General features: G+C 41.4%; 1 protein-coding gene across 1 annotated transcript in view; it reads right to left on the bottom strand.

Moving 5' to 3' along the window:
* Nucleotides 1–23,943, bottom strand: part of IL31RA (interleukin 31 receptor A) — a 47,416-nt gene that overhangs the window by 6,688 nt on the left and 16,785 nt on the right. The window contains exons 6-12 of the mRNA XM_040262392.1: nucleotides 20,513–20,678; nucleotides 13,701–13,780; nucleotides 10,095–10,311; nucleotides 4,558–4,740; nucleotides 3,456–3,557; nucleotides 2,483–2,629; nucleotides 452–592 (exon numbers count right to left, since the gene is read on the bottom strand). Coding sequence (XP_040118326.1) covers nucleotides 452–592; nucleotides 2,483–2,629; nucleotides 3,456–3,557; nucleotides 4,558–4,740; nucleotides 10,095–10,311; nucleotides 13,701–13,780; nucleotides 20,513–20,678 — 1,036 coding nt within the window. The remainder of the gene's footprint in view (nucleotides 1–451; nucleotides 593–2,482; nucleotides 2,630–3,455; nucleotides 3,558–4,557; nucleotides 4,741–10,094; nucleotides 10,312–13,700; nucleotides 13,781–20,512; nucleotides 20,679–23,943) is intronic.

The following is a 23,943-nucleotide window of genomic DNA, read 5'->3' as shown; positions in this document are numbered from 1 at the left end:
TTTAATATAAAATCTGATTACTAGAACATATTATGTACTTTTTTACTCAGAAGACTCCACAAATGTGACATTAAGTGGGTCAATGGTGCAAGGTTTTTACTTGTTTGACACACAGGGATTGATGACTGTGAACTGGGGACAGTCTTCAGGTGGGGCTGGTTTGAAGGGTCAGTAAAGTTGGCATTAACTTGATCCCTCCTCTCTATGAAGATTTGGGGCTACCCCCGAGGAAGAAGCAAAATGAACCATCTTTCCAAATTCAGCTGTCAATCTTCCTGCTCTCCCTCCCATCACTCATATCCTTTCCTGGAAGGCCAGTGAGTCAGAGAACAAATGGTTCTTCCTGCTTCGCCCTTCCACCTGGCTTCCCCCTGCCCCTGGCAAACACCATCTGTGACTGGCCTAGGAGAAATGCCAAGGAGACATTCCCAGGGAATAAAGGAGTACTCACTAATTGACAATGTCTTGAAGTTTATCCTGGGGCCATCAATTCCCCCAGCACTGGTGCTGGCCATGACCCGAACAGTGTAAGAGGTCTTTCGTGCCAGGGACTCCAGGTCATACTGCAGGATGCTGGAGTTGACTGTCTTGGCTAAAGGTAAAATACAGAAGTCAAACACTACAGCCAAACCCAAGTGAAAATTGTGCTTTTTTGGAGCTCAAATAAGAGCACTGGAACCTGTGTGCTTCCAAGCTTGGCCATCTCACACTCCTATCTCTCTATCCATTAAAATTAGCTTATTAAGAGGGATCAAAGACCTAAATATAAGAGTTAAAACTATAAAATGCTTAGAAAACCACATAGGGTAGATCTATATGGCCTTGAATATGACAAAGACTTCTTAAATATGACACCAGCACAGAAGCAGCAGAAAGATTAAACTGGACTTCATCAAAATTAAAAGTTTTTGTGCATCAAAAGACACTATCAAGAGAGGGAAAAACTCACAGAATGGGAAAAATATTTGCAAATCATACATTTGATAAGGAGTTTGTATCCAGAATGTTTAAAAAAAAAAAAAAACAACACTAACAACTCAACAACTGAAAGACAAACAGCCCAATTTAAAAATGAGCAAAGAGACTGAAAAGACTTTCTCTAAAGAAGATATACAAATGGCCAACAAACACATATAAAAGATTCTCTACATCATTAGTTATTACGGAAGTGCAAATCAAAACCACATTGATATGGCTGGTTCATGTTGATATATGACAGAAACAAACACAGTGTTGTAAAGCAATTATCCTTCAATTAAATATAAATACATTTTTTAAAAACCACATTGAGGTAGCATTTTATACTCACTAGAACAGCCACACTTTTAAAAAATGGAAAATAACAAGTGTTGATAAGGATGTAGAAAAATTAGAACTCTAATTTATTGCTGGTGGTAATGTAAATTGGTGTAGCTGCTATGGAAAACAGTTTGGTGGCTCCTTGGTAAGTTAACTTAGAATTCCCAAATGACCCAGCAATTCTAATCCTAGTATATACCCCCAAAGAATTAAAAGCAGAGATTCAAACAGATATTTATACACCAATGTTCACAGCAGCATTAATCACAGTGGCTAAAATGTTTTATCAACTGATGAATGGATTTAAAAAAATGTTTCTTGATATAATAGAATATTATTTAGTCATAAAAAGGAATGAGGGGCTAATACATGCTACAACATGGATGAACTTTGAACACATCATGCCAAGTGAAAGAAGCCAGCCCCCACCCCCAAAAAAAGGTCACATATTGTATGATTCTGTTTATATGAAATATCCAGAATAGGTAAACCCATAGAAATAAGAAAGGAGTTTTCTGGTTGCCGTGGACTGTGGGACAAGGGTAAGGAAGTGATTGATGGGTACACGTTTCTGTTTGGAGTGGAAATAAGTAGTGTTATAGTTACAACATTATGGATGCTTAATACTTAGTGCCACTAAATTGTATACTTTCACATGTATGAAGTGGTAAAACTTACATTATATGTATTTTACCATAACAACAACAAAAACATTAGCCTAAACAGAAACCCAGGCCCAGCCCACAATTGAGGATGTCAGGCAATGTTGTAGACGCAAGAGAAAGGCAGCGGACGGTAGGGGCCATTGTAAAGGGTGCTTCACTGCAGCAAGTGCCACCAAACAGGGTCTGCCCCCTCTAGCCTTTAATCTAGGCATGTCCCACTCTGGAGTCAAGGTCAAGATGCTCCCAGGAGGCCCACTGTCCACAGCCTGATGGGCACAAATTGTATCAATTTCTCTGGTCCCTACAGGACTCTCAGGTACAGTCATTTCAATCTCATTTGACTCTTAAAAACTCAAGAGATGGACACCCTTGACTCTGTTTTCAGAGAATCTCAAGGAAGTTAGTGATTCCTGCAAAATGGAAGGGCACCCACCACAGGATCTACCCCGATAGCAGGTCTATCTGCAGCATCTGTCTGGGGCTCAGGGTTCTTTCAGCTTGACTATAAGCTCACTTACAGAATTCCTTTCCATCTTCAGCTTGATAAAATATGGTGTAATTGTTGATGAAGCCATTTCGCTGATGCTTGGGGATCTCCTTCCATGTAATTGTGACTGTCCTCACACCAATGTTCTCCACCTTTGTCTTGGGACCTTCTGATGGAACTTTATAGGACGAGGAGACAAATGAACACCGAATCACACCCCAGCAGATCCTTCCCCTACGAAGTCTCTGCCCAGTCCTCAAGCTGTAATCAGTGCTGGGCGTGGGAGGCGGGGTAGAGTAGGGAAATGATGAGTCAACTTGTCTTGAGAAAACTGTTGTCTGGAATCATGCCTCTCAAACAGGAAGAGAAGCAGAGTCAAAGACCAGAGAAAGAGTACTTCCTCACAGACCTCTCACTAATTTGGCACCCAGCTCTTTCATCCATACGTGTAATAGCTATTATCAAACCATTGAAGATTATGCCTCCGTGAGCTATCTTTGAGTGACAGGATATATTTCATAAGGTTGAATCTGGAAGATGTTAACTTCCAAAAACGTAGAAGTCAAGTCTGAGTGGTTCACCAATAAAACCTTTGCTTACTGTTATACAATCAAATATAATTTTTTAGCATCTCCAAGTTACAGTTAACTCTAAGGGTCCCTAGCTTGGTCTTTTCTGATTATAGAGCTGTTAGCGCCGTTTCTTTGTGACTTTGGGCAAGTTGGTTCACCTCTCTGAGCCTTGCTTTTGTGAGATGAGGGGCTTGGACTTGATGATCTCTAATGTCCACCACAGCTTTAAAATTCAGTGACTCCATACTTTGACCACAACTGTGTCAAGTACTACAAACTGTAATAAGTATACATAGCTTACTACAAGCTAAATGTGCAGCATGGATGAGCACTAAAGCAACTGTGAACAAGCTATAGGCCTTTGCAGCCTTGGGTAAATGATGGACAGGCCCCAATGTTGCCTTTGCCCAATGGAACCTTGTCCATACATACCACCTTCTTTGACATAAGCCTGGATGGAATATGGCTTGCCCACTCGGTTTTGCAACATTGGATACACAGAGATATTATAGCACCAGAAAGGTTTCAATTCATCTGTAGAAAAAGGGGAGGTAGAGAGAGAATGGGGCAGCAGGAGGGAAAGAGAGAGAAGGAGGGAGGGAGGGAGAAAGAAGCGTTAGGTGCAGAGCACGGCATAGAGGAAGGAATGCTAGACTAAGACTTATGACCTATGACTTACAGAAGATATTTTATTTCCCTATCATCTCCACATCTCGAAAATAAGGGAGTTAAGTTGGATGGTCTCTAATATCTATGTTGGTTCTAACATTTTAAAACTAATTCTTAGAACCAAACCTGCACCACTCTGACAGAATGGTTGAGCCACCCAGGAAAGGAGAAGTAAGAGATCCAGGCTCTCCTTCATCACTGATTTTGTTACATCATTTGGGGTGCACTACAGAATAAACTTAATTCTTCTTTCAATAGCATATCACCCTAGAGAACTCAGCTACCATAAATTCTAGCTCTTCTGTCTGTCTGCATCCTTACATAAGTATAATTCTTCATATAGATGCTATTAAGTATTAAAAATGGTTGGGGTAATAGGACTGGGAGAGTAAAGCCTCACTTATATGTCATATGGAGCAAGGACTTTCTTGAAAAGAAGGCTATTCTCTGTATCAGTCACTTGGGGAAGGGCCCTAGAACCTAAACATGAAGCCAGAACTGAGGGAGGCACCCTGAGTAGGACAGATGGGATACAAAGTCTGGTGTTTCCATGTAATCACGTGATTTCCACATAGCATCCACATGATCACAGTATCTGGGAAGAGCTCTCTGATGGTGGGTGTCCACCACCAAAGATGGTGCTTTCCGCCTGGAAACACATCAGCTGCCTAGTCTGATGCTCACGGCTTCTTATTCCAGCAATGCTGGGAAATGCCAAGAAGCACACGTCACTAAGCTTGCCCTAGCCTGTCAAATTCTATTACTCACAATTTACAGGTATGAAGCCAAAATTAAGGATTTTAAAACTGGTGAAACTGAAAGTGAATCCTACACAGCAAGAACCTGTGGGGTCCACACTGGCTACCTTGCTGGATTGTCCAGTTCCTGGTGTGAGACACAGACTCCCAGGAGATGGCCAAGGGCTTTGAGTCCAAGTCTGGGACCCACTCCACCATCCATGTATCAACCTCCGGAGCAGAGCTTTGCCACTCCACCACCAGCTGGTCCTGAGTGAGGCAGGTGTGCATGGCCTCGATGCACTGGAACGCTGAAAGGAGAGGGAAAGACTGCTTCACAGCACCGAACTCATCCTCCAGATGCACCAACCACATTTACATCTATTCACTGCCCAAAGTGTAGAGAAGGTCAAAGTTCAGGATCTCCACTGCCACCTTCCCCTAGGATGCTATTTTTAATGTTTTTATTGTATCCCTTTTCCTTACTCTTAATATTTGATGAAGTGCCTTTTGTTATCTTCCCTAAATTTGCCTGTTGCCAGCAGAGAATCTTACTAGACAGTTGATGACTAAGAATTACCTGGCAGCTCTGAGGTCTGTGCAAGTCAAAAGGAAAGTAAGCCGGAGACAAAGAATGGATTTCTAAAGGTAGAATTTCAGGCATCTATAATTTTGTGACTGGGAAGCTGGAAGCTGGTGACCCTAAAATCATACCAGGGTGATGGCTTCGAATTTCAACTATCTAAACTGGTGCTATACAACCTGTCTATGCAGTCCCATCTTCAGGTAGGAAGAATTGTATCTGCTGCAGAAGGATATAGACACACTCAAATGAAGCACCTATTTGTGGACCAATAGGTAAATGACTACATTCCGTGCAGACCTAGCAAAAAGACAGGTGGGGAAACAGTCCACAGTGTTCTTTAGTAGAAAAGTTGAACATGTGGCTTCAAATCTAGTACCTGGGGTCTAATCAGAATCAGAGAGTTCCCTTACTGAAAATGTTCTCAATATGCAGAAGAGAGCACTACTGGAGATGTGGGGAGAGAAGGAGGAGGAGGAGGGCATGAAGGAGTGGGGTTCAGAAGACCATAGCATGTGGCTTTCCCCTCTTCTACTCCTCACCACCTGCAACAACCCTGAGCCTTTAGAATTGGAATCCACAGGAAGCGTGTTTAAATAAACATCAAAGATGGTCCTGGATGAGGGCAGAAGAGGAGATAGAGTCCCTCAAAAAAGCCACAATGCCTCTTGAAGTTGGAAACCTAGGCAACTATAGAGATTTGGCATAAGAGGCCAGGGGGTACTAAATTCCGCTATGCCTATGCAACAAATACATTACTATGTGTAAAAAAAGATAACTAATAAGAACCTACTCTATGGCAAAAGGAACTTTATTCAGTGCTCCGTGGTGACCTAAATGGGAAAGTGAAAGTTGCTCAGTTGTGTCCAACTCTTTGGGACCCCATGGACTGTAGCCACGGAATTCTCCAGGCCAGAATACTGGAGTGAGTAGCTGCTCCCTTCTCCAGGGGATCTTCCCAACCCAGGGGTCAAACCCAGGTCTCCTGCATTGCAGGCAGATTCTTTACCAGCTGAGCCACAAGGGAAGCCGAAGAATACTAGAGTGGGTAGCCTATCCCTTCTCCGGGGTATCTTCCTGACCCAGGAATCGAACCAGGGTCTCTTGCACTGCAGGTGGATTCTTTACCAACTATCAGGGAAGCCAAAGAAATGGGAAGGAAATCTAAAAATGAGGGGATATGTGAATATGTATAACCGATTCATTTTGCTGTACAGCAGAAACTAACACAACACTGTAAAGCACCTGTGTGTACATTAGTCATTATTAAGTCGTGTCCAGCTCTTTGCAACTCCATGGACTGTAGCCCACCAGGCTCCTCTGTTCATGGGCTTTCCTAGGCAACAATACTGGAATGGGTAGACACTTCCTTCTCCAGGGGAATCTTCCTGACCCAGGGATCGAACGGAGGTCTCCTGCATTGCAGGCAGATTCTTTACCATCTGAGCCACCAAGGAAGCTCCCCCCTCCAAAAGCAACTATACTCCAGTAAAAATTAATTTAAAATAAAAGGAAAATAACAAGCCCCAGAGGGCTGTGTATGTATTTAGGAGCCTCTGTTCTTGAAGCTCACAATTGATGGGAAAGGAGTTCTTTCCCCATACTGGGCCTTTATGAGAGACTCCAGCATCTGGTCTAGAGGCAAGGCCAGAGAATCTGTCAACTTGAAAGGGCAGCTCTGAGACATGGGGAAATTGTGAAGCTGGAGTGGGGCAAGCAGTACAGGAAATCAACCCCACCTAAGCCCTAGCATCCCAGCTCTCTCCTCCCTGCCCTCCCCTGCTCACAGCCTCTAAGCATCCTTAGTCACTGTTGCAGTCAAGCTGAAAGTCATTGTTGGAGCGTCTGGAAACTTACTCAGCCTCTTGAAGCAGGTAACATTAGTGTTCCCTGATCCTCTCAGTTGGTAAAGAATCTGCCTGCAATACAGGAGACCTGGGTTCGATTCCTGGGTTGGGAAGAGCCCCTGGAGCAGGAAATGGCAACCCACTCCAGCATTCTTGCCTGGAGAATCCCATGGGCAGAGGGGCCTGCAGGCTATAGTCCATGGGGTCGCAAGAGTCGGACACGACTTAGAGACTAAACTGCCAACCGATCCCCTCTGATGCCTTTTTGCTGTCTTTATATGTCGCCTGCTTGGGATAACTTTGAGCTGTAACAAACTTCAGAGTTCCTGTGCAGGGTCAGGCTAGAGCCACCCTTCTCAGGACTGCCAACTCAGATAGAACCATTATGGGTTGAATTGTGTGCCTGCAGAAGATATTCTTGGTATTGCAGAATGTAACCTCATTTGGAAAGCAGGTGTAAGTAGCTAAAATAAGATGAGAGTACTTAGCCCAATATGACTGGTCTCTTTAAAAGTGGAATTTGAATGCAGAGACAGACACACACAGGAAGCTGGTCATGTGAGGAATGAGTTGGATTAGAATTATACTGATACAAGCCAAGGAAAGCCTGGGGCTTCCAGAAGCTGGAATAAAAAAGAAGATCCTCCCTTAGAAGTTTTTAAGGGAGCACTGTCTTGCCAATGCCTGATTTTCAGACTTCAAGCCTGCAGAACAATGAGGCAGTTGAGTTTCTGTTGTTTGAAGTCACCTAGTGTATGGTGCTTTGTTGGGAATATTTGGGAAAATCAATCAGCATCTTTGGCTCAGCCTCCTCTTCCTCCTCTTCCCTGGCCTTCCTTCCTTTTCTGATTAATAAACCACTTGCACGAACATCCCAACTTGAAGATGGAAGTGCATGTTGGTTGCTAACCACATACTCTTTCTCTTTAGCAGCACTGGAACTCTGAGGAGCAGAAGTCAGGTCTAAAGAGTTAAGAAATAAGCACAGATTCTGGACCACAGAGGGTGTGGAATCAAGCCATAAGTCAGCCTAGCAAGATGAAAGGGCCCGGGCAGCATTAAGGGTTGTTGAAAGAAGTGTCCAATTCATTGTTCTACTGAATGTCGACTAATTGCCTCCATCACTCAATAATCACTTTTGAGCAACTTCTCCAAACACAATACACCCCCTAGATGTGGTAGGAAATAGATCCCTCTTGAGAAAAGAGGAAAGGGACTTAGACTGCAAAAGCCATTAATTTCTTATGATTTGCATAAAGTCAGTCACTCTGGGCCCATCAAATACCATTCTCAGATGCTACTAATGCTTCATCTTTGCCCACCATCCTAGCCCAGCTTGAACCCTACCTCAACTCAGTACCAACCTCCTCACTGGACAATTGGCCATGTTTTGCCATGTCCTGCCTTAGACCACTCCACAGCTGTCTGCTGGCTAAGGTCTCCTAGAAGCAGAGCTTCTTGTCTTGGGCCCAAAAGGAACCTGAAGGTGTTTCTATTCCAATTCTTTATTTGAAAGATAGGAAAATAGAGGTCCATAGAGGAAAATAATCGTTCAGTGTCACACAGAAGCTGTGATCAGATTTCTAAGTCCCTTTACTAAGTCCACGGTTCTGGATAAAATATATTGGACAAGTTTGAAATCATGTAGACCTGTGGTTAAAGTCCACCTGAGAGATCTTTGGGCAAATTACTAAGCTTTCCTGAATCACAGCTTCATCAGCTAAAAAGTAAACCTGATAGCACATTTCCCATGGGTCATTTGAGGCTAAAATTAGATTGAACCATATCATTTTAGCACAATGTCTGAGATATCCTAATAGACAATGCTGGATGATTATACCTAATGATTGTTAAACTTACAATTATTATTATAACTATTCTCCAGGTGACTCTATTAAACAAAATTCTGTAAAACATCACGTTCTTAAAGGTCTTGGACTGGGAACTGCAAAGAGGTCTGTAAAGGGGCAAATAGTAAACATTTTAGGCTTTGCAGGCCTCTGTTGCAAATAACACTGTCATTGCTGCACATTGTTGCAGAGACACAGGAGATGAGGGTTCCTTCCGTGGGTCAGGAAGATCCGCTGGAGAAGGAAATGGCAACCCACCCCAGTATTCTTGCATGGGAAATCCCATGGATAAAGGAACTTGGTGGGCTACAGCCCATGGGGTTGCAAAAGAGTCAGACATGACTTATCAACTGAACAACAGCAATAAGATTTATAGAGAAAATAAAGCCAGGAAGAGGAAATAGATTGCCTGCAACTCCTTGAATAAGACTCAAAGAAACTATTTTATTCCAAAACAGGATATAAAATATAAGTTTGCATGAAAGTAGTAACGTTTTTAAAATTACTTAAAGGTGTAATGAGCAATTATTGGCAAGAATAAACCTATGGCATGGGGCAGTCCATGGGGTTGCAAAGAGTCAGACACTACTTAGCAACTGAACAACAACAATTAACATTAGAAATATCCCTAACTAGATAGTCAAATGGGAGGGAGAAAAGGAAGAAAACAGCTGCTGCTGCTGCTGCTGCTAAGTCGCTTCAGTCATGTCCAACTCTGTGCGACCCCATAGATGGCAGCCCATCAGGCTCCACCATCCCTGGGATTCTCCAGGCAAGAACACTGGAGTGGGTTGCCATTTCCTTCTCCAATGCATGAAAGTGAAAAGTGAAAGTGAAGTCACTCAATTGTGTCCGACTCTTAGCGGACCCGTGGACTGCAGCCCACCAGGCTCCTCCGTCCACAGGATTTTCCAGGCAAGAATATTGGAGTGGGGTGCCATTGCCTTCTCTGGAAGAAAACAGGAAAGTGAACAAATCAAGACTGGGATATGGTCAGCACTATAAAGGGAAGATTTCGAAAGACATCTTTTAGCCACCGAGGATAAACATGGCAGATCTGACAGTTTTATAATGCTCAATCCAGCTTAAACTCACTCAGAATAAAACAAATACATGCTGCACATAGAACTTCTAGGCTCATGACTGTGTATCATATGATTTATAAAATCTCTGATTTTCAACACAGGCTTTATTCCAAAAGAAAATTATTTCAAGAAGCTCATTAATTAATTGAAGATTATGATCACCCCACCTTAACCTAAAATGTCCTTACTTCATTTTCATTTTGATGCTAAAAAAACAGCAACCATTGAGAGGATAGGGACAACTCCTTGGCATATCAGATAGGGTTAGGCATCTAAATAAGAAATTTATGTCATACTCACACTTTTCATCAATAGCTGGAATCCTCAAGATGGCCTCTGGAGATTTCCCAAGAGAATTATAAGAAATCACATGTATCCAGTAGGTCTGGTTTCCCAGGTACAGTTCAGGCTGCTGGTTAGTAGTGTTCATTGTCTTTGTGAGGTTAGTATTGTTTTCTGGAAAATACCATATGTTGTAACCAAGTACTTTCTCCAGGACTGGGGTTCCTTTTGCCTTCTGAACACAAACGAAACAAAATTTACTGCTAACAGCAAAGAAAGAAAGTCATTGAGACAGTAATAAATGGTGGGAATCAGGGATGGGAGGTAATATTAACTATTAGGTGCTAAACTATAACCATGTGATGATCCCTCTGGGATGAGTAACATACCTTGTGCCATGTTAACCCTCCAAATGCCAGAAGAGGGGATTTCTAAATGGTCTCTTGGTATAAACCCTTGACATGAGTCTAATTCCACAAAGCTAAACTAGCATGATGCCCAAACCAATGCAAGCAAACCACTCCTTATTCCTTTAGGCAGCATCTTTCTCTCTGTCTTAAATGGAAGTGGTTGTTGTTCAGTTGCTCAGTCATGTCCAACTCTTTGCGACCTCATGGACTGCAGCACACCAGGCTTCCCTGTCCTCCACTCTTTCCCGGAGCTTGCTCAGACTCAAATTCATTGAGTCGATGATGCCATTCAACCATCTTGTCCTCTTACCCACTTCTCCTCCTGCTTTCAATCTTTCCCAGCATCAGGGTCTTATCCAGTGAGTCAGCTCTTCGTATCAGGTGGCCAAAGTATTGGAGCTTCAGCTTCAGCATCAGTCCTTCCAATGAATATTCAGGGCTGATTTTCTTTAGGATGGACTGGTTTGATCTCTTTGCTGTCCAAGGGACTCTCAAGAGTCTTCTCCAGCACCACAATTCGAAGGCATAAATTTTTCAGTGCTCAGCTTTTTTTATTGTCCAGCTCTCACATGCATACACAACTAATGGAAAAAACATAGCTTTGACTTATAGGACATTTGTAGGCAAGGTAATGTCTCTGCTTTTTAATACACTGTCTAGGCTTGTCATAGCTTTTCTTCCAAGGAGCAAGCATCTTTTAATTTCATGGTTGCAGTCACCATCCACAGTGGGCTCTTTGGAGCCCAAGAAAATAAAGTTTCTCACTGTTTCCATTGTTTCCCCATCTATTTGCCATGAAGTGATGGGACCAGATGCCATGATCTTAGTTTTCTGAATGTTGAGTTTTAAGCCAACTTTTTCACTCTCGTCTTTCACTTTCATCAAGAGGTTCCTCTTCACTTTCTGCCATAAAGGTGGTGTCATCTGCGTATCTGAGTTTATTGATGTTTCTCTTGGCAATCTTGATTCCAGCTTGTGCTTCATCCAGCCTATCATTTCACATGATGTACTCTGCATATAAGTTAAATAAGCAGGGTGACAATATACAGCCTTGACATACTCCTTTCCCAATTTGGAACCAGTCTGTTGTTCCATGTCCAGTTCTAACTGTTGCTTCTTGACCTTCATACAGATTTCTCAGGAGGCAGGTAAGGTGGTCTAATATTCCCATCTCCTGAAGAATTTTCCATCGTTTGTTGGTATCCACACAGTCAAAGGCTTTAGTGTAGTCTATGAAACAGATACAGATATTTTTCTGGAATTCTTTTGCTTTTTCTATGATTCAGTGGATATTGGTAATGGACAGAGAAGCATAAACAAAAGTTGAGGCATTTCCTCTGAGCCAATCCCAAGTCTGTTCTGGCCATGGGTCATTTCTTTCATGGAAACGTCCAGGGGTGGAGAGTGCCCTGTCCTTTTATCTCCATAACACCCTCTCCAAAGAGAAAGCTAGCTTCCCCAACCAGACATTCCAGCTAAGAGGACTAGAACATTCAAGGTTACCCTACCAGACCAAATCCTTGGTGAGAAATGAAGGTGACCCCAGGGGCTCCAGGCCAACCTCTTTTTTTCAGCCTTGAACCTGAGCCCATGTTTTGCTAGAGATCAGCATGCTGAATATTTCTCAGGAATTAGAGGGCTTTCCTGTTTTTCTCTTTCTGTTACTGATTACACAGAGAGATGAGCAGAATGACTGAATATAAAAGTCAGAAGGACTTCAGAAGTCACTTTGTCCCACTGTCTTTCTGGTTTGAGAATTTCCTTTACACCTCCCATGACATAAAAAGTCAGTTAAACATCTTCCTAATGACTGGGAGGAATTTATCTTTCATGATAACTCATTCTCTTTTTATAATAAACTAATAGTTTTACTGAGATATAATTCACATATCAGAAAATTCACTTTCTTGGCGTGTACAACTCACTGGCTTTTAGTATAGTGAAGAGTTGTGCAATCATCACCACGATCTGATTTTAGCTCATTCTTTTTTAAGCAGCTCTAATTCTTAGAAAACTCTGCTGAAGCAAAAGGAAGACCAGTCCCCAGGCGAGGGGGAGAAGAAGGGTGTTCAAGTCCATGTCACCTACTTCACAGGTTGGCCTACTTGACCTATGTGGGTCTGGCCATACACAGGATGTGCTCTTGTTTAATTTCCTTCTCAGAAATACGTTGACAGAGTAATTCATTTCCACACTTGATGACTGAGAAAGAACTCAACAACATCTGGGATCAATTCTTGAAGATTTCCCAACACCACGGGCTGTGTTCTCCCTTGCCTGCTGCCACTGAGGGTGTCCTTCTTGTCCTCGGAGTGGGGAGAGGAGAAAGGTAGAAGGATGCTCTAACCGTGAGGTAACTGGGAATGGAATGTCATTTGGAAAAAGCAGGGTGATTTCCCCATTTTCAAGAGCATTTGAAACCTGCCCAGACTTGAGCAAGTATGAAATAACCCAATGAGTATTTCCTGAGAAATCTGGAGACACACCAAAGAATCGGGGCATCTCACTGCTCTCCTCCCTCTCTTCTTTCCCCCAACTCCTCTCTCCTACTTTCTGGCTACTTTTTTCCCCTCTGTTTGCCCTTTTCCTTTCCTACTGATTCCCTCTTCCCCTCCTTTTCTATCCTTTTTCCTACCATCACCTCTCATCCCCTCTTTTGTGTCCTCTGTACTAACCTGGCTCCTCCTTTGTTCCTCATTCCGACGCCTCCATCCTACAAAGGACCATTTGGCCCCTGTTCTGTCCTTGCACCCCACTATCCCAGTGCTCTGGGGCACCTGTGCAATGACCTCAGGGCACACTAGTAAACTCACCCCCAAGCCAGTGCCTTTCTCCAGTGTGTGTTGTGGGGGGAGGGGTTATATAATTTTACATTGCCTTGGAGTGAAGGCTAGCCAGCAACGGTTTTCTCCAGAAGGTCAAGGCACCTCCTGCACTTGCACTTACACTTATACTTTGTACCCTCCCAGGTGTTAACATTTCCAAGTGTTAACATTTCAGATCAAAGAAGAAGGCTCAGGGTCTGCATTCAGGACATCTACAAAATGACATACAGGGCTTTTCTGAGATAGGAAATCATTGTGAGATTTGGGGCACAAAAGCCTCTATGGAAGGAAATTAAGGAGGTAAAATGTCCATGATCACAATTCTTAAAGGTATAAGAGACCAAGGCTTTTACACAGAATTATAAATAAATAACCCAGAGAGAAGTCACCTTCAACAACAACTGCACTGGCCTTTTTCCATCCACTTTGTCTGATCTCAGGACTCTCCATAGATCCAGGCCATGTGGAGCTGTAAAGAATAAGAGTGAGGTGTTCAGCAGAAACAGAAGGGAGCTGTAACAGGAGATGGTGAAATTAGTGAGGCTGTTTAGAAAATGCAGTTGGGGAGGATTTGCTTGAGGGGGCCAGCAGGAGTAAGGTGGAGAGTGGAAGACTTCATTGCAATGACGTCTTCATGCTGTGGTTGAAGGACTAGAATCAACCAAAAGTCAAAAATAACAAAAGATCTATAAAATGAATATCCAATATATAAATCACTCCTCCCCTGCAATGAAAATGTTGGGATCTTCTTGTATTAGAAACTACTATAATGTAGTAAAAAGCTTTGTATTTTGTGAAAAAAATAAAACCACAATCATGTAGGGCAAAAAAAACCACAAAAAACTGCTCTTGGATCTGATGACTTAAGGTAAGCTAAAATAAAACTATAATAGATCCAACTGTAAAATAATTTATCACTCAAATCTGGATTGGAATATGACACCTCATGTCCTCTATCATTCACATAAATGAAAGCTAGGAATAACATAGATAACTGCTAAAGAGATTTTATATATAATTTATGCCATATCTACTCCCCAAAAGAGATGAAACCACCCACTTACAATGTTATAAAGCACAACAAAAAAATCAAAGAAGAAGCAGAGAAATAATCTTTCCTAAGCCCCTCTGTGAGCTCTAAATTTAATGCTGATTTTCCAGGCAGGAAGAATGAAAAAGATAAAATTTAGTTGTATATTCCTTATGGACTGAAAAAAAGAACACATAGAAATCATTGTGAAGAGGCAAGTTTTTTCAGGCTATGGGCATTAAATTCATAAATGGAATTATCTTGTAGATCCAGTCAAAAAAGACAAAAGATAACCTAAAAGCTGATGCCTGCAAACACAATTGAACAAAAGTACATAAATATGGCAGGTGTACACTTCTCATGGTTGTCTTCTATGAAATACAAGGTCATAATGTGAAAGCTAGGTTCATGCATTTCTCCAGTGAAAAACAACATACCTGAAGACAGCATAGTTCAAGTGTGTTAGCTTCTGATGATCTAACTATTCAGGGAGAAAAAATAAAAAAAATAGGAGAGAGAGCAATTTCTATTACACTTGACCTCTGGACTGTATCTCCCAAATATCTTGTCTCAAGGAGTTTTGGCACAAAGTGGGCCACTGGTAATTTATAGTTGAACCTTCTGACATGCACCTGAAATTTCAAAATGCTGAGCTACTGACTAGAGAATGACACATACTTTAGTCACGAGAGGAAAGCAGGGTTCTAAAGAACTGTTCAGAAGGCTACTGGCCTATAATTTATGAAACTGAGGAAATGTCTCTGAAGCTGCATGGGTGAAAAGAATGTAAATCAGTCTGCAAAAAACAGGGTCTGCCACTCAGGCCAAGATCTAAACTATTTTAGTACTGAGAGACCATTTTTAGGGATTTTTTTTTTTGTTTTTAATTCAGGTAATTGAGCGTTTAAAGTGAAATTACATACTGAACCCTAATTAAAGACAACTTCATAATGTAGAAAACTGCACTAAAGGGCAATTAAATCAATGACCTGTCTTGTCATCAATGAAGGGTGACATTTCTACAACTACGCTTGCAGAAGCCAAAGTGTGGGTAACACCATCTAACTGCTAGGTTCCAAGTCTCCCAATGAGACCTATTGTAATTCCACGTAAGTTCCATACAAGGAAATTGAAACTATTTAAACTTTATATATGACTCAATCTGCATTCCATTGAAATGTAGTTTCACAAGCTCTGCCAGGAGTTTTCCCAAAGGTCTTTATCGAATCAAGAGACTGGACAGTCAGGACTCAACTTTCTCAGACACTGAGCAACAGGTTTCAGCCTGTCAACAGGATACAGCCTGAGATGTAAGCAAAGACAGTGTTGCTCCCAGAAGACAGTCTTCTCAGCACAAAGCTACAAAGTCATGAGATCTTCACAGGTGACCCACAGACCTGGAAACACTCTCAATCCATCTCTTACTTGCAGACTCTCTCTGTTCCAGTTACATGGAAGTCAGACTCAGGGATAATAATATTGAGAATAAGAAAGAAAAAACCTAAAGGCAAAGTTTTCATTACAAGCCAGTTCCAAATACTCATCTGAAGCATAGACAGAAACAAAAATAAACTGATTATTAAATAATTAATCATTCCAGTCATTGATTAGAAAGAGTAAAATTCTACTTAGATTTACCCCATTGGCAGCCACTTAATTCTAGTAGATGGTAGATGGTGCTGATGAATGAATTTAATCAGGTATTTTCTTCTTTCACTGTGGTCACTATTTCCTGCAGATGTGTTCCAGAGAGAAACAGTCTTTCTGATGTAGACTTCCTACAGATGCGACTTTTAGTAAAACAAATGGCTAGCATTTAAATCTTCTACAATTATATGTGCATGCTCAATTGTGTCCAACTCTTTGCAACCCCATGGACTGTAGCCCATCAGGTTCCTCTGTCTATGGAATTTTTCATGCAAGAATACTGGAGTGGGTTGCCATTTCCTCCTCTAGGAGATCTTCCCAACCCAGGGATTGAAACTGCATCTCCTGCATTTATAGGTGGATTCTTTACCACTTGAGCTGTCTGAAAAGCCCTCTTCTACAACTATTACAGTCAATTTTCCATGATCATAAATTGATAATGAATAAATTAATAATCCAGCTTAACCAAATGGGGAAAAGTAATACTTCTGTATTTGTGAAAGAATAACACTAAGTTTTTACAAATTTGCCAAAATATTTACATATTGGTGGTGGTGGTTTAGTCACTAAGTCATGTCCGATTCTTGTGATCCCATAGACTGTAGCCCTCCAGGTTCCTCTGTCCATGGGATTCTCAAGGCAAGGAATACTGGAGTGGGTTGCCATTTCCTTCTACAATTACATATTGGCGTTTACATATTCCAAGGCATCAACTGTTTGGACAGATGTAGTAAGAATTTGGTGCTCTGTTGTTTTAGTTACAATCTGGAAATACCCACAGTCACCACCAATCAGCACTTTAGACACATTCTGCTGCCTTTGCTGAAGACTAACACTAAGAATTGCTCACTTTTAGCAAGCATCACATATTAAGCATTTTACCTGAATCATCTCATCTAACCTCCACAGGCCTATAATTAGGTACATCAATATTACTATTTCCTCTTCTGAGGTGTTAAGAAGTGAGACAATTGCCCAATATAACTTTTAAGTAACAGAGCCAGGAATTGAATATTATTATATCTGTTTCCTGTTGCTGTTCAGTCACTAAGTCATGTCCAACTCTTTGTGATCCCAAGGATTGCAGCACTCCAGGCCTCCCTGTCCTTCACTGTCTCCCGAGGTGTGCCCAAGTTCATGTCCATTGAGTTAGTGATGTGATCCAGCCATCTCATCCTCTGCTGCCCTCTTCTCCTTTTGCCTTAAATCTTCCCTAGTATTAGGGTCTTTTCTCATGAATTGGCTGTTTCATGTAGTATGCATGTTTCATGTAGTATATATTTATATGCCTTAATGTGAGTAAATAATCCTAATAATCAATATATTGAAATGTAAAAGGGAAGAGTACTTCATATTCAACTTAAAACAGAAATTTTCAAATTAGAAAAGGTTTGAAGTGGTGTGTATAAAACAGCTGGCATTTCATTGTGAAACAGAGAAACATTTTATGAATTAGAAGAAGATTAGGATTAGGATTAGCAAATTAGGATTTGCTAGGGGTGGGTACATTTTCATTAGTTTCTTCTGGGATTCTGAAAAAATTAAGAAAAGCAAAAATTGTCCAGTGGCAATGTTGACAGATGTTCATTTTATTTAATTAGCACAGGGCACAGAGAACACTAGCATCTAGTGTTTTGGTAGTCAATCTTAGCCAAGCAAGCTGAAATAATAAATCAGTTGAAATGGTAAATCTCATTTCTAGTGATGAAACAAGTGTATGAAATTGACATTAGCAAGTGGTTGGACTGTGATGAACTTAAGACAGTGAACCATAATGATGTTGGGTCTCTAAGAAGAATGACAGCTACAGGGAGGAGAGCTGTACAAAACAAGATCAAACCAAGGGTAGAACTCACTCTCCCAGATTGCCTGCTGAAAGGTATAGCAGAGGGAGAGGACAGCTTGCACAAGGATACTGCTTGCATTTCATTCTAATATTTTAAAAGATAGGGAGGAGCCAAGCCACAGACAGCAATAACTAAGCACTCCAACAGATTATAACCATTGGGTCATTTTATATTGTACAATTTATGTGCTGTTTGGTATTTGTAAACTAGTATATTTGTTTTAAGATTGGATTATTTGAGATGATGTCTATAGAGTGCTCCCAAATATGGCATATAATTTCAATCAAAAATCCACATTAGGTCCACAGCTTGACTAGTTTTGTTTTAATCATGCACATATTTTTATTTATTTAAAATTTATATAGCACTTACCATTTGTAAGGCACTGTTCTAAGCATAATGATTAGAAATTTTTTATTACTTTTTTCTGTATTCTTACAGTTGAGCATGGAAACTTGGATGCCTGAATGCCACAGATGAATAGAATCTCAGAGTAAGAAGGAACTTCAGAGGCCATCCAGCCCAATCCTCTATGTGTGTCACATGAATCTTTGTTGTAACTACATCCACCAGTGTGTAGTCCAGACTAAACATGAACATCTCCAGTGGGAGATACGAAATTCAGAAGGCACCAGATTATTCCCAGACATGTGATCATATGGGCAAACGTGCCAAATATATGTTAATACTAATTTGGGTGTCATGGGAAACTCAACCAGGATCCAGGGGAATAAATTTTTGCCATATAGAACAGGGAGCACAGGAGCTGACCCCACATGTTGCCTAAGACCAGTGAGGGACTTGTAAGATTGGTTAAGAAGGGCCTGAAATCATGCCCAGGGGTGGGGTGGGGGCAAATTCATGGTCTAGAACTTACATGTCTCATAAACAAAGTTTAAGCCTCAGAAGGTTAGAATGATCAGCATTTTTCTGTTTCTTTTCCATATTTCAGAAGATGTGTGGCCTTTGACAGGTATTCATTTAATTAGTCATTCATTCATTGTAGTAGGTTGAAAAATGAACCCCAAAGATCTGAGTACAAATCTCAATCACCTATAAACGTTACTTTATATGGCCAAAGGGACTTTGTACATGTGACTTGGTTAGGATTTTGAGATGGGGAGATTATCTTGGATTATCCCAGTGGGCCCTAAACGTTATCACAATGGCCATTACAAGAAGGAAGCAGACAGATTTGACATGGAAGAGGAGAAAAAGGTCATATGATAACAGAAGCAGAGTCTGGAGTAATATGCTTTGTTCATAGGACGGGGCTACAAACCAAGGAATACAGGCAGCTACTAGAAGGTAGAAAAGGCAAGAAAATATATTCTCCCTTCAAAATCTCCAACTGTGACAACACTTTGACTTTAGTCCAGTGAAACTGATTTTGGACCTTTGAATTCTAGAACTAGAAGAGAAAAAAAAAATGCGGGCTTCCCAGGTGGCGCAGTGGCAAAGAATCCACCTGCAAATGCAGGAGACACAAGAGAGGGGAGTTCAGTCTCTGGGTTGGGAAGATCCCCTGGAGTAGGAAATGGTAACCTGCTCCAGTATTCTCACCTGGAAAATTACATGGACAGAGGAGCCTGGCATACTATAGTCCCTGGGGTCACAAAGAGTCAGACATGACTGAGCAACTGAGCACACCCACACACCCACAATTTGTTACAGTGGCCACAGGAAACTAACACATTCATCAAACACTTATTGAACATCTACTGGGGTCAGGCGCTGGGCAAGGCTCCTAATTTATAGAGCATGGTAACATGCTGAATGACCCTGAACAAATTAACATCTCATCTATCTCACTTGCAAATGGAGGTGATTCTACATATTTTATAGGGCTTTTAGGAGAATTAATAACACTAATAGGAAATCTGTCAATTACTGAATGTTGATTATGGGCTAAACACATTATTTCATTTAATCTTTAAAATAATACTAAAAAGTAGGTACCACTATTAACTCAATTTTATAAATTATAGTTCATTATGGAAAAGGGGAAAAATTAGTAAGGAGACTGAGTCTTAGAGTTTGTGTATCTTGCCCAAAGTTACTCCACAGCCAGGCTGGATTTTATATCAAACCCACAGATTTGAAGTATTGGGTTGGCCAAAAAGTTCATTCCAGGTTTTCTGTAAGAGGTTATAGAAAAACTCAAATGAACATTTTGGCTAACCCAACAGTATTCTTAGTTACTATTCCTGACTCATGGTTACCATTCAATCAAGGTGCAATCCTCTTCTCCTTCCTTCCTTCACTATAATTAAAGATGTGACCTTTTTTCTCATAAGTTATACCTTTATTTTTTAGCAGTAGCTCAGAGTTTGCAACATCAATCTTTAATTTATCATAGGACATCTTTAAATAATATTATACTACTTCAAGCATAGTGTAAGAACTTTACACAAGTATTCAAGATATGGTCCTTTGCCTTCAAGGCAAAAAGCTGCTAATGTCACTAACATCATTAGGGGAGGGCCAGCTTACCCTGTAGGCTCAGGCATGTGCCATGCATGCCCTGTGGAGGGGTACTGTACAGACTCTGGCTCTGGGATTGTGGGATTCCATGATTCCCAAGTACGGCAAAGAACTTGACAAAATCCACAAAGCCTCAGTTCAGTTTGCCCTAAACCAGAGCAGGCAAAAAAGAAACCACAAGGGACCAACTTGCCTTCTTCCACAGTTATTCCCATTTTTTCTTGACTCCAGCCACTCCAGAACCTTGACTTGTTAGCCACACATTGCAGGGCTACAACATACTCTGTAAAAGCTTGCAGCCCTGTGAGGTTGTATGCTTCTTCTTCATTCACACAGCTTCTGGTGAAGTTGACTTCCATCTAAAAGACAAAGACAGCCTTGAGCTAGATGGGAGACCACATGTTATCTTTCCATTTTTCTTCTTTACTTCCCAATCTTCTCTTACCTTTCGGAACTAGTAGCATTATATTTCACACTTTTTAATTTTCATAAATAAACTTCTCCACATACCTGGAAACTGTTAGCATCAAATAGAGGTGAGTTACCCCAAGAATCACCACCCCTCCCCTTTCTTGTTTCTAAGCTTGTGAGATAGAGATTCCTGCCTCTGGACTGAATGTGAGTGAATCTTGCTGTTCTGGAAGATGCAGGGTAGAGTCCTGGCACCCGACACAGGCCTCAGTTTAATTTCTGGAGGTGACAACAATACGTAGAGATAAGATCTCAGGGAACAGCATGTAAAAGACACCTTGACAGTATTAAATTCAAACTCATGTCATGAAAGAAACCCAGACAAGTTAAGTGATTATGGACTACCTCAGCATTTATAATCAGCAGAACTAGGATGGGAGCACAGATCCCTTCATTCTCAGACTCTTTCCTTTTATTCAAACTTCCCTTTTCAAATGATTGGTTTTTGGGTGATCACTCAAGTTGCTAAAGATCTCAGTATCCTAGATAAATAAATTGATTTTGACACTCTCTCAATGTGCAGAACAGGGAGAGGCAAATAAACCACCTCCCCTTTCTAGGCCTCAGTTTCCTTGTTAGTAAATGAGCGTGTTGCTTTCTATAAAGTCCCTCTGGACTTAACTCTCCACAAGAAACTAGAAATTCAGCTATGTCTTACTGAGCATGATCATTGTTGTTGCAACATGAACTTTTAGCTGTAGGTTTATATAAATCTATATTGAGCTTATTAATGAAAATAAACTGTAATTACAGACATGACTACTTTGTGAGAATGCACACTAGCCCATAGAATCTGGCAAGAATAGGAAGCCCTGACATCGCTTATGTGTACAACAACAGCTGTGAAAATAGGTACACAATTATAGGTGCTGGGCCTAAAGGAAATTGGGGCAAAATGAGGATGTGTCTATGTGGCCAACAGCTGAACATCTCAGCTGCAGATGGACGGTTCTGAACTCCCAGTCTAGTGAGATGGCATTAGAGCAAAGAAGCAGCATCTAGGCCTGAGGGCAATTTTGCTGCTGAACCCCAGGTTCCCTGAGCACCTTCCTGCAAAAGCCCCTGGAGACGTTGCAGTGGTAGAACAGGGCTGTTGGGAACATATCTTGGGACAATTCATCATCTCTGGGGAAGTACCCTCCCCAACTGACCTCAGTTATGGGGCTCAGTTAAAACCAGATTAAGACCTTTGAGAGAAGGTCAACTACATGGTACTCTCCATGCGTAAATCCAAATAAAAACAGTATTAATCCATAAAATACATGCAAGAGAGTCTAAAGACACTCTATTTTACTTTTCATGCTTTTAAAAATACATAATATTCTTCTATTTTTAATTTCTCAGAATTTTCCTTCTGCTTTGCTAGTACCCTGAGCATATGCTTGGTCTCTTGCTGGGTCTCCTCACAATCAGAAAGCTCTCTTCACTGTACCTATGCAAACCTGTTCTTCCTAGCCCTAGGCTCAGGGCAGTGAAAAATGCAGTTAAAGTTCCAAACAGTGCTCCTCTAAGGCTTCTTTACTGTGGCTTTTTTCCGGGCTATACAGCTTTGGTCCTCATTGGGTCCAAGATCAATTGATCCTCTATATACAGGCTTAAATCTAAAACTTCCCAAACTCAGCACAAGCAATGGACTCCTACCAAAACTCTAATTAACTTTACCAGTTTTGTTTCTAGCAACCTGTATTTTGTGCCAAGTCCTAGCTTATTCCAATTGTTTATGTGTTAAGAGATGAGTCAGAAGTTTTGGAGCAAAGCCTAAATCAAATTCCTAAAATAGTCTTGAAATCCTTTGGTAGAGTGTTCACATGGTTCCCTTTTATAAAAGTAGAAACTCTTTACACTAGGGCCATGGGAAGGTGGTTTGGAGGCTAAAGTATGGGCAAATGAATGGCTGAACTTGGCATCACAAAACCTGAGCTCAACTCTGTAACTTACAAATCTTGGACAGATGACCAAAGCACTCTACATTGCAATTTACTAATCTGTAATAATAATGGGGCTTCCCTGGTGGCTCAGTGGCAAAGAATTCACCTGCAAATGCAGAAGATGTGGGTTTGATCCCTGTGTCAGGAAGATCCCTAGAAGAAGGAAATAGCAACTCATTCCAGTATTCTTGCCTGGGAAATCCCATGGAGGAGGAGCCTGGTGGGCTACAATCCACAGGGTCACAAAGAGTCAGACACAACTTACTGACTAAACAACAAAGAAGAATAGTGATATCTTATTTATAGGAGGGGTTTCCCAGGTGGCTCAGTGGTAAAGAATCAACCTTCCAATGGAAGAGATACAGTTTCAATCCCTGAGTTGGGAACATCTCCTGAAGAAGGAATTGGTAACTCACACTAGTATTCTTGCTTATGTTTTCCCAGTAGTCACGTATGGATGTGAGAGTTGGACCATAAAGAAGACTGAGCACCAAAGAATTGATGCTTTTGGACTGTGGTGCTGGAGAAGACTCTTGAGAGTCCCTTGGACTGCAAGGAGATCAAACCAGTCAATCTGAAAGAAAATCAACCCTGAATATCCATTGGAAGGACTGATGCTGAAGCTGAAGCTCCAGTACTTTGGCCACCTGATGTGAAAAGCCTACTCATTGGAAAAAATCCTGATGCTGGGAAAGACTAAGGACAGGAGAAGAGGGTGACAGAGGATGAGATGGTTGGATGGCATCATCAACTCAGTGGACATGTGTTTGAGCAAACTCTGGGAGATGGTGGAGGACCAGGAACCCTGGTATACTGCATTCACATGGGGTTGCAGAGAGTCGGACATGACCGAGCAACTGAACAACAACAACATTCTTGCCTGGGAAATCCCATGGAAAGAGAAGCCAAGCAGACTATGGTCCATGGGATTGCAAAGAGTCAGACACAACTTAATGAAACAACAACAATTTATAGGATATTTCCAAGGACTGAGTAGCTTGGAGTGTAAAAAGCACTCTGTAACCCATATACTATGTGCGTGGGTGCTCAGTCACTCAGTCGCATCTGGCTGTTTGCAATCCCATGGACTGTAGCCCACCAGACTCCTCTGTCCATGGGATCATCACAGCAAGAATGTTGGAGCGGGTTGCCATCACCTCCACCAGGGGACCTTTCCAGCCCACGAACTGGAAACAAGTTCCTGCAGCCCCTGCACTGGCAAGTA

The sequence above is a fragment of the Oryx dammah genome, unplaced genomic scaffold (genome assembly GCF_014754425.2).
Source record: "Oryx dammah isolate SB20612 unplaced genomic scaffold, SCBI_Odam_1.1 HiC_scaffold_20, whole genome shotgun sequence".
NCBI classification, from domain to species: Eukaryota; Metazoa; Chordata; class Mammalia; order Artiodactyla; family Bovidae; genus Oryx; species Oryx dammah.
The sequence above is the reverse complement of the archived record's forward strand: the minus strand, read 5'-3'. Positions and strand labels throughout refer to the sequence as shown.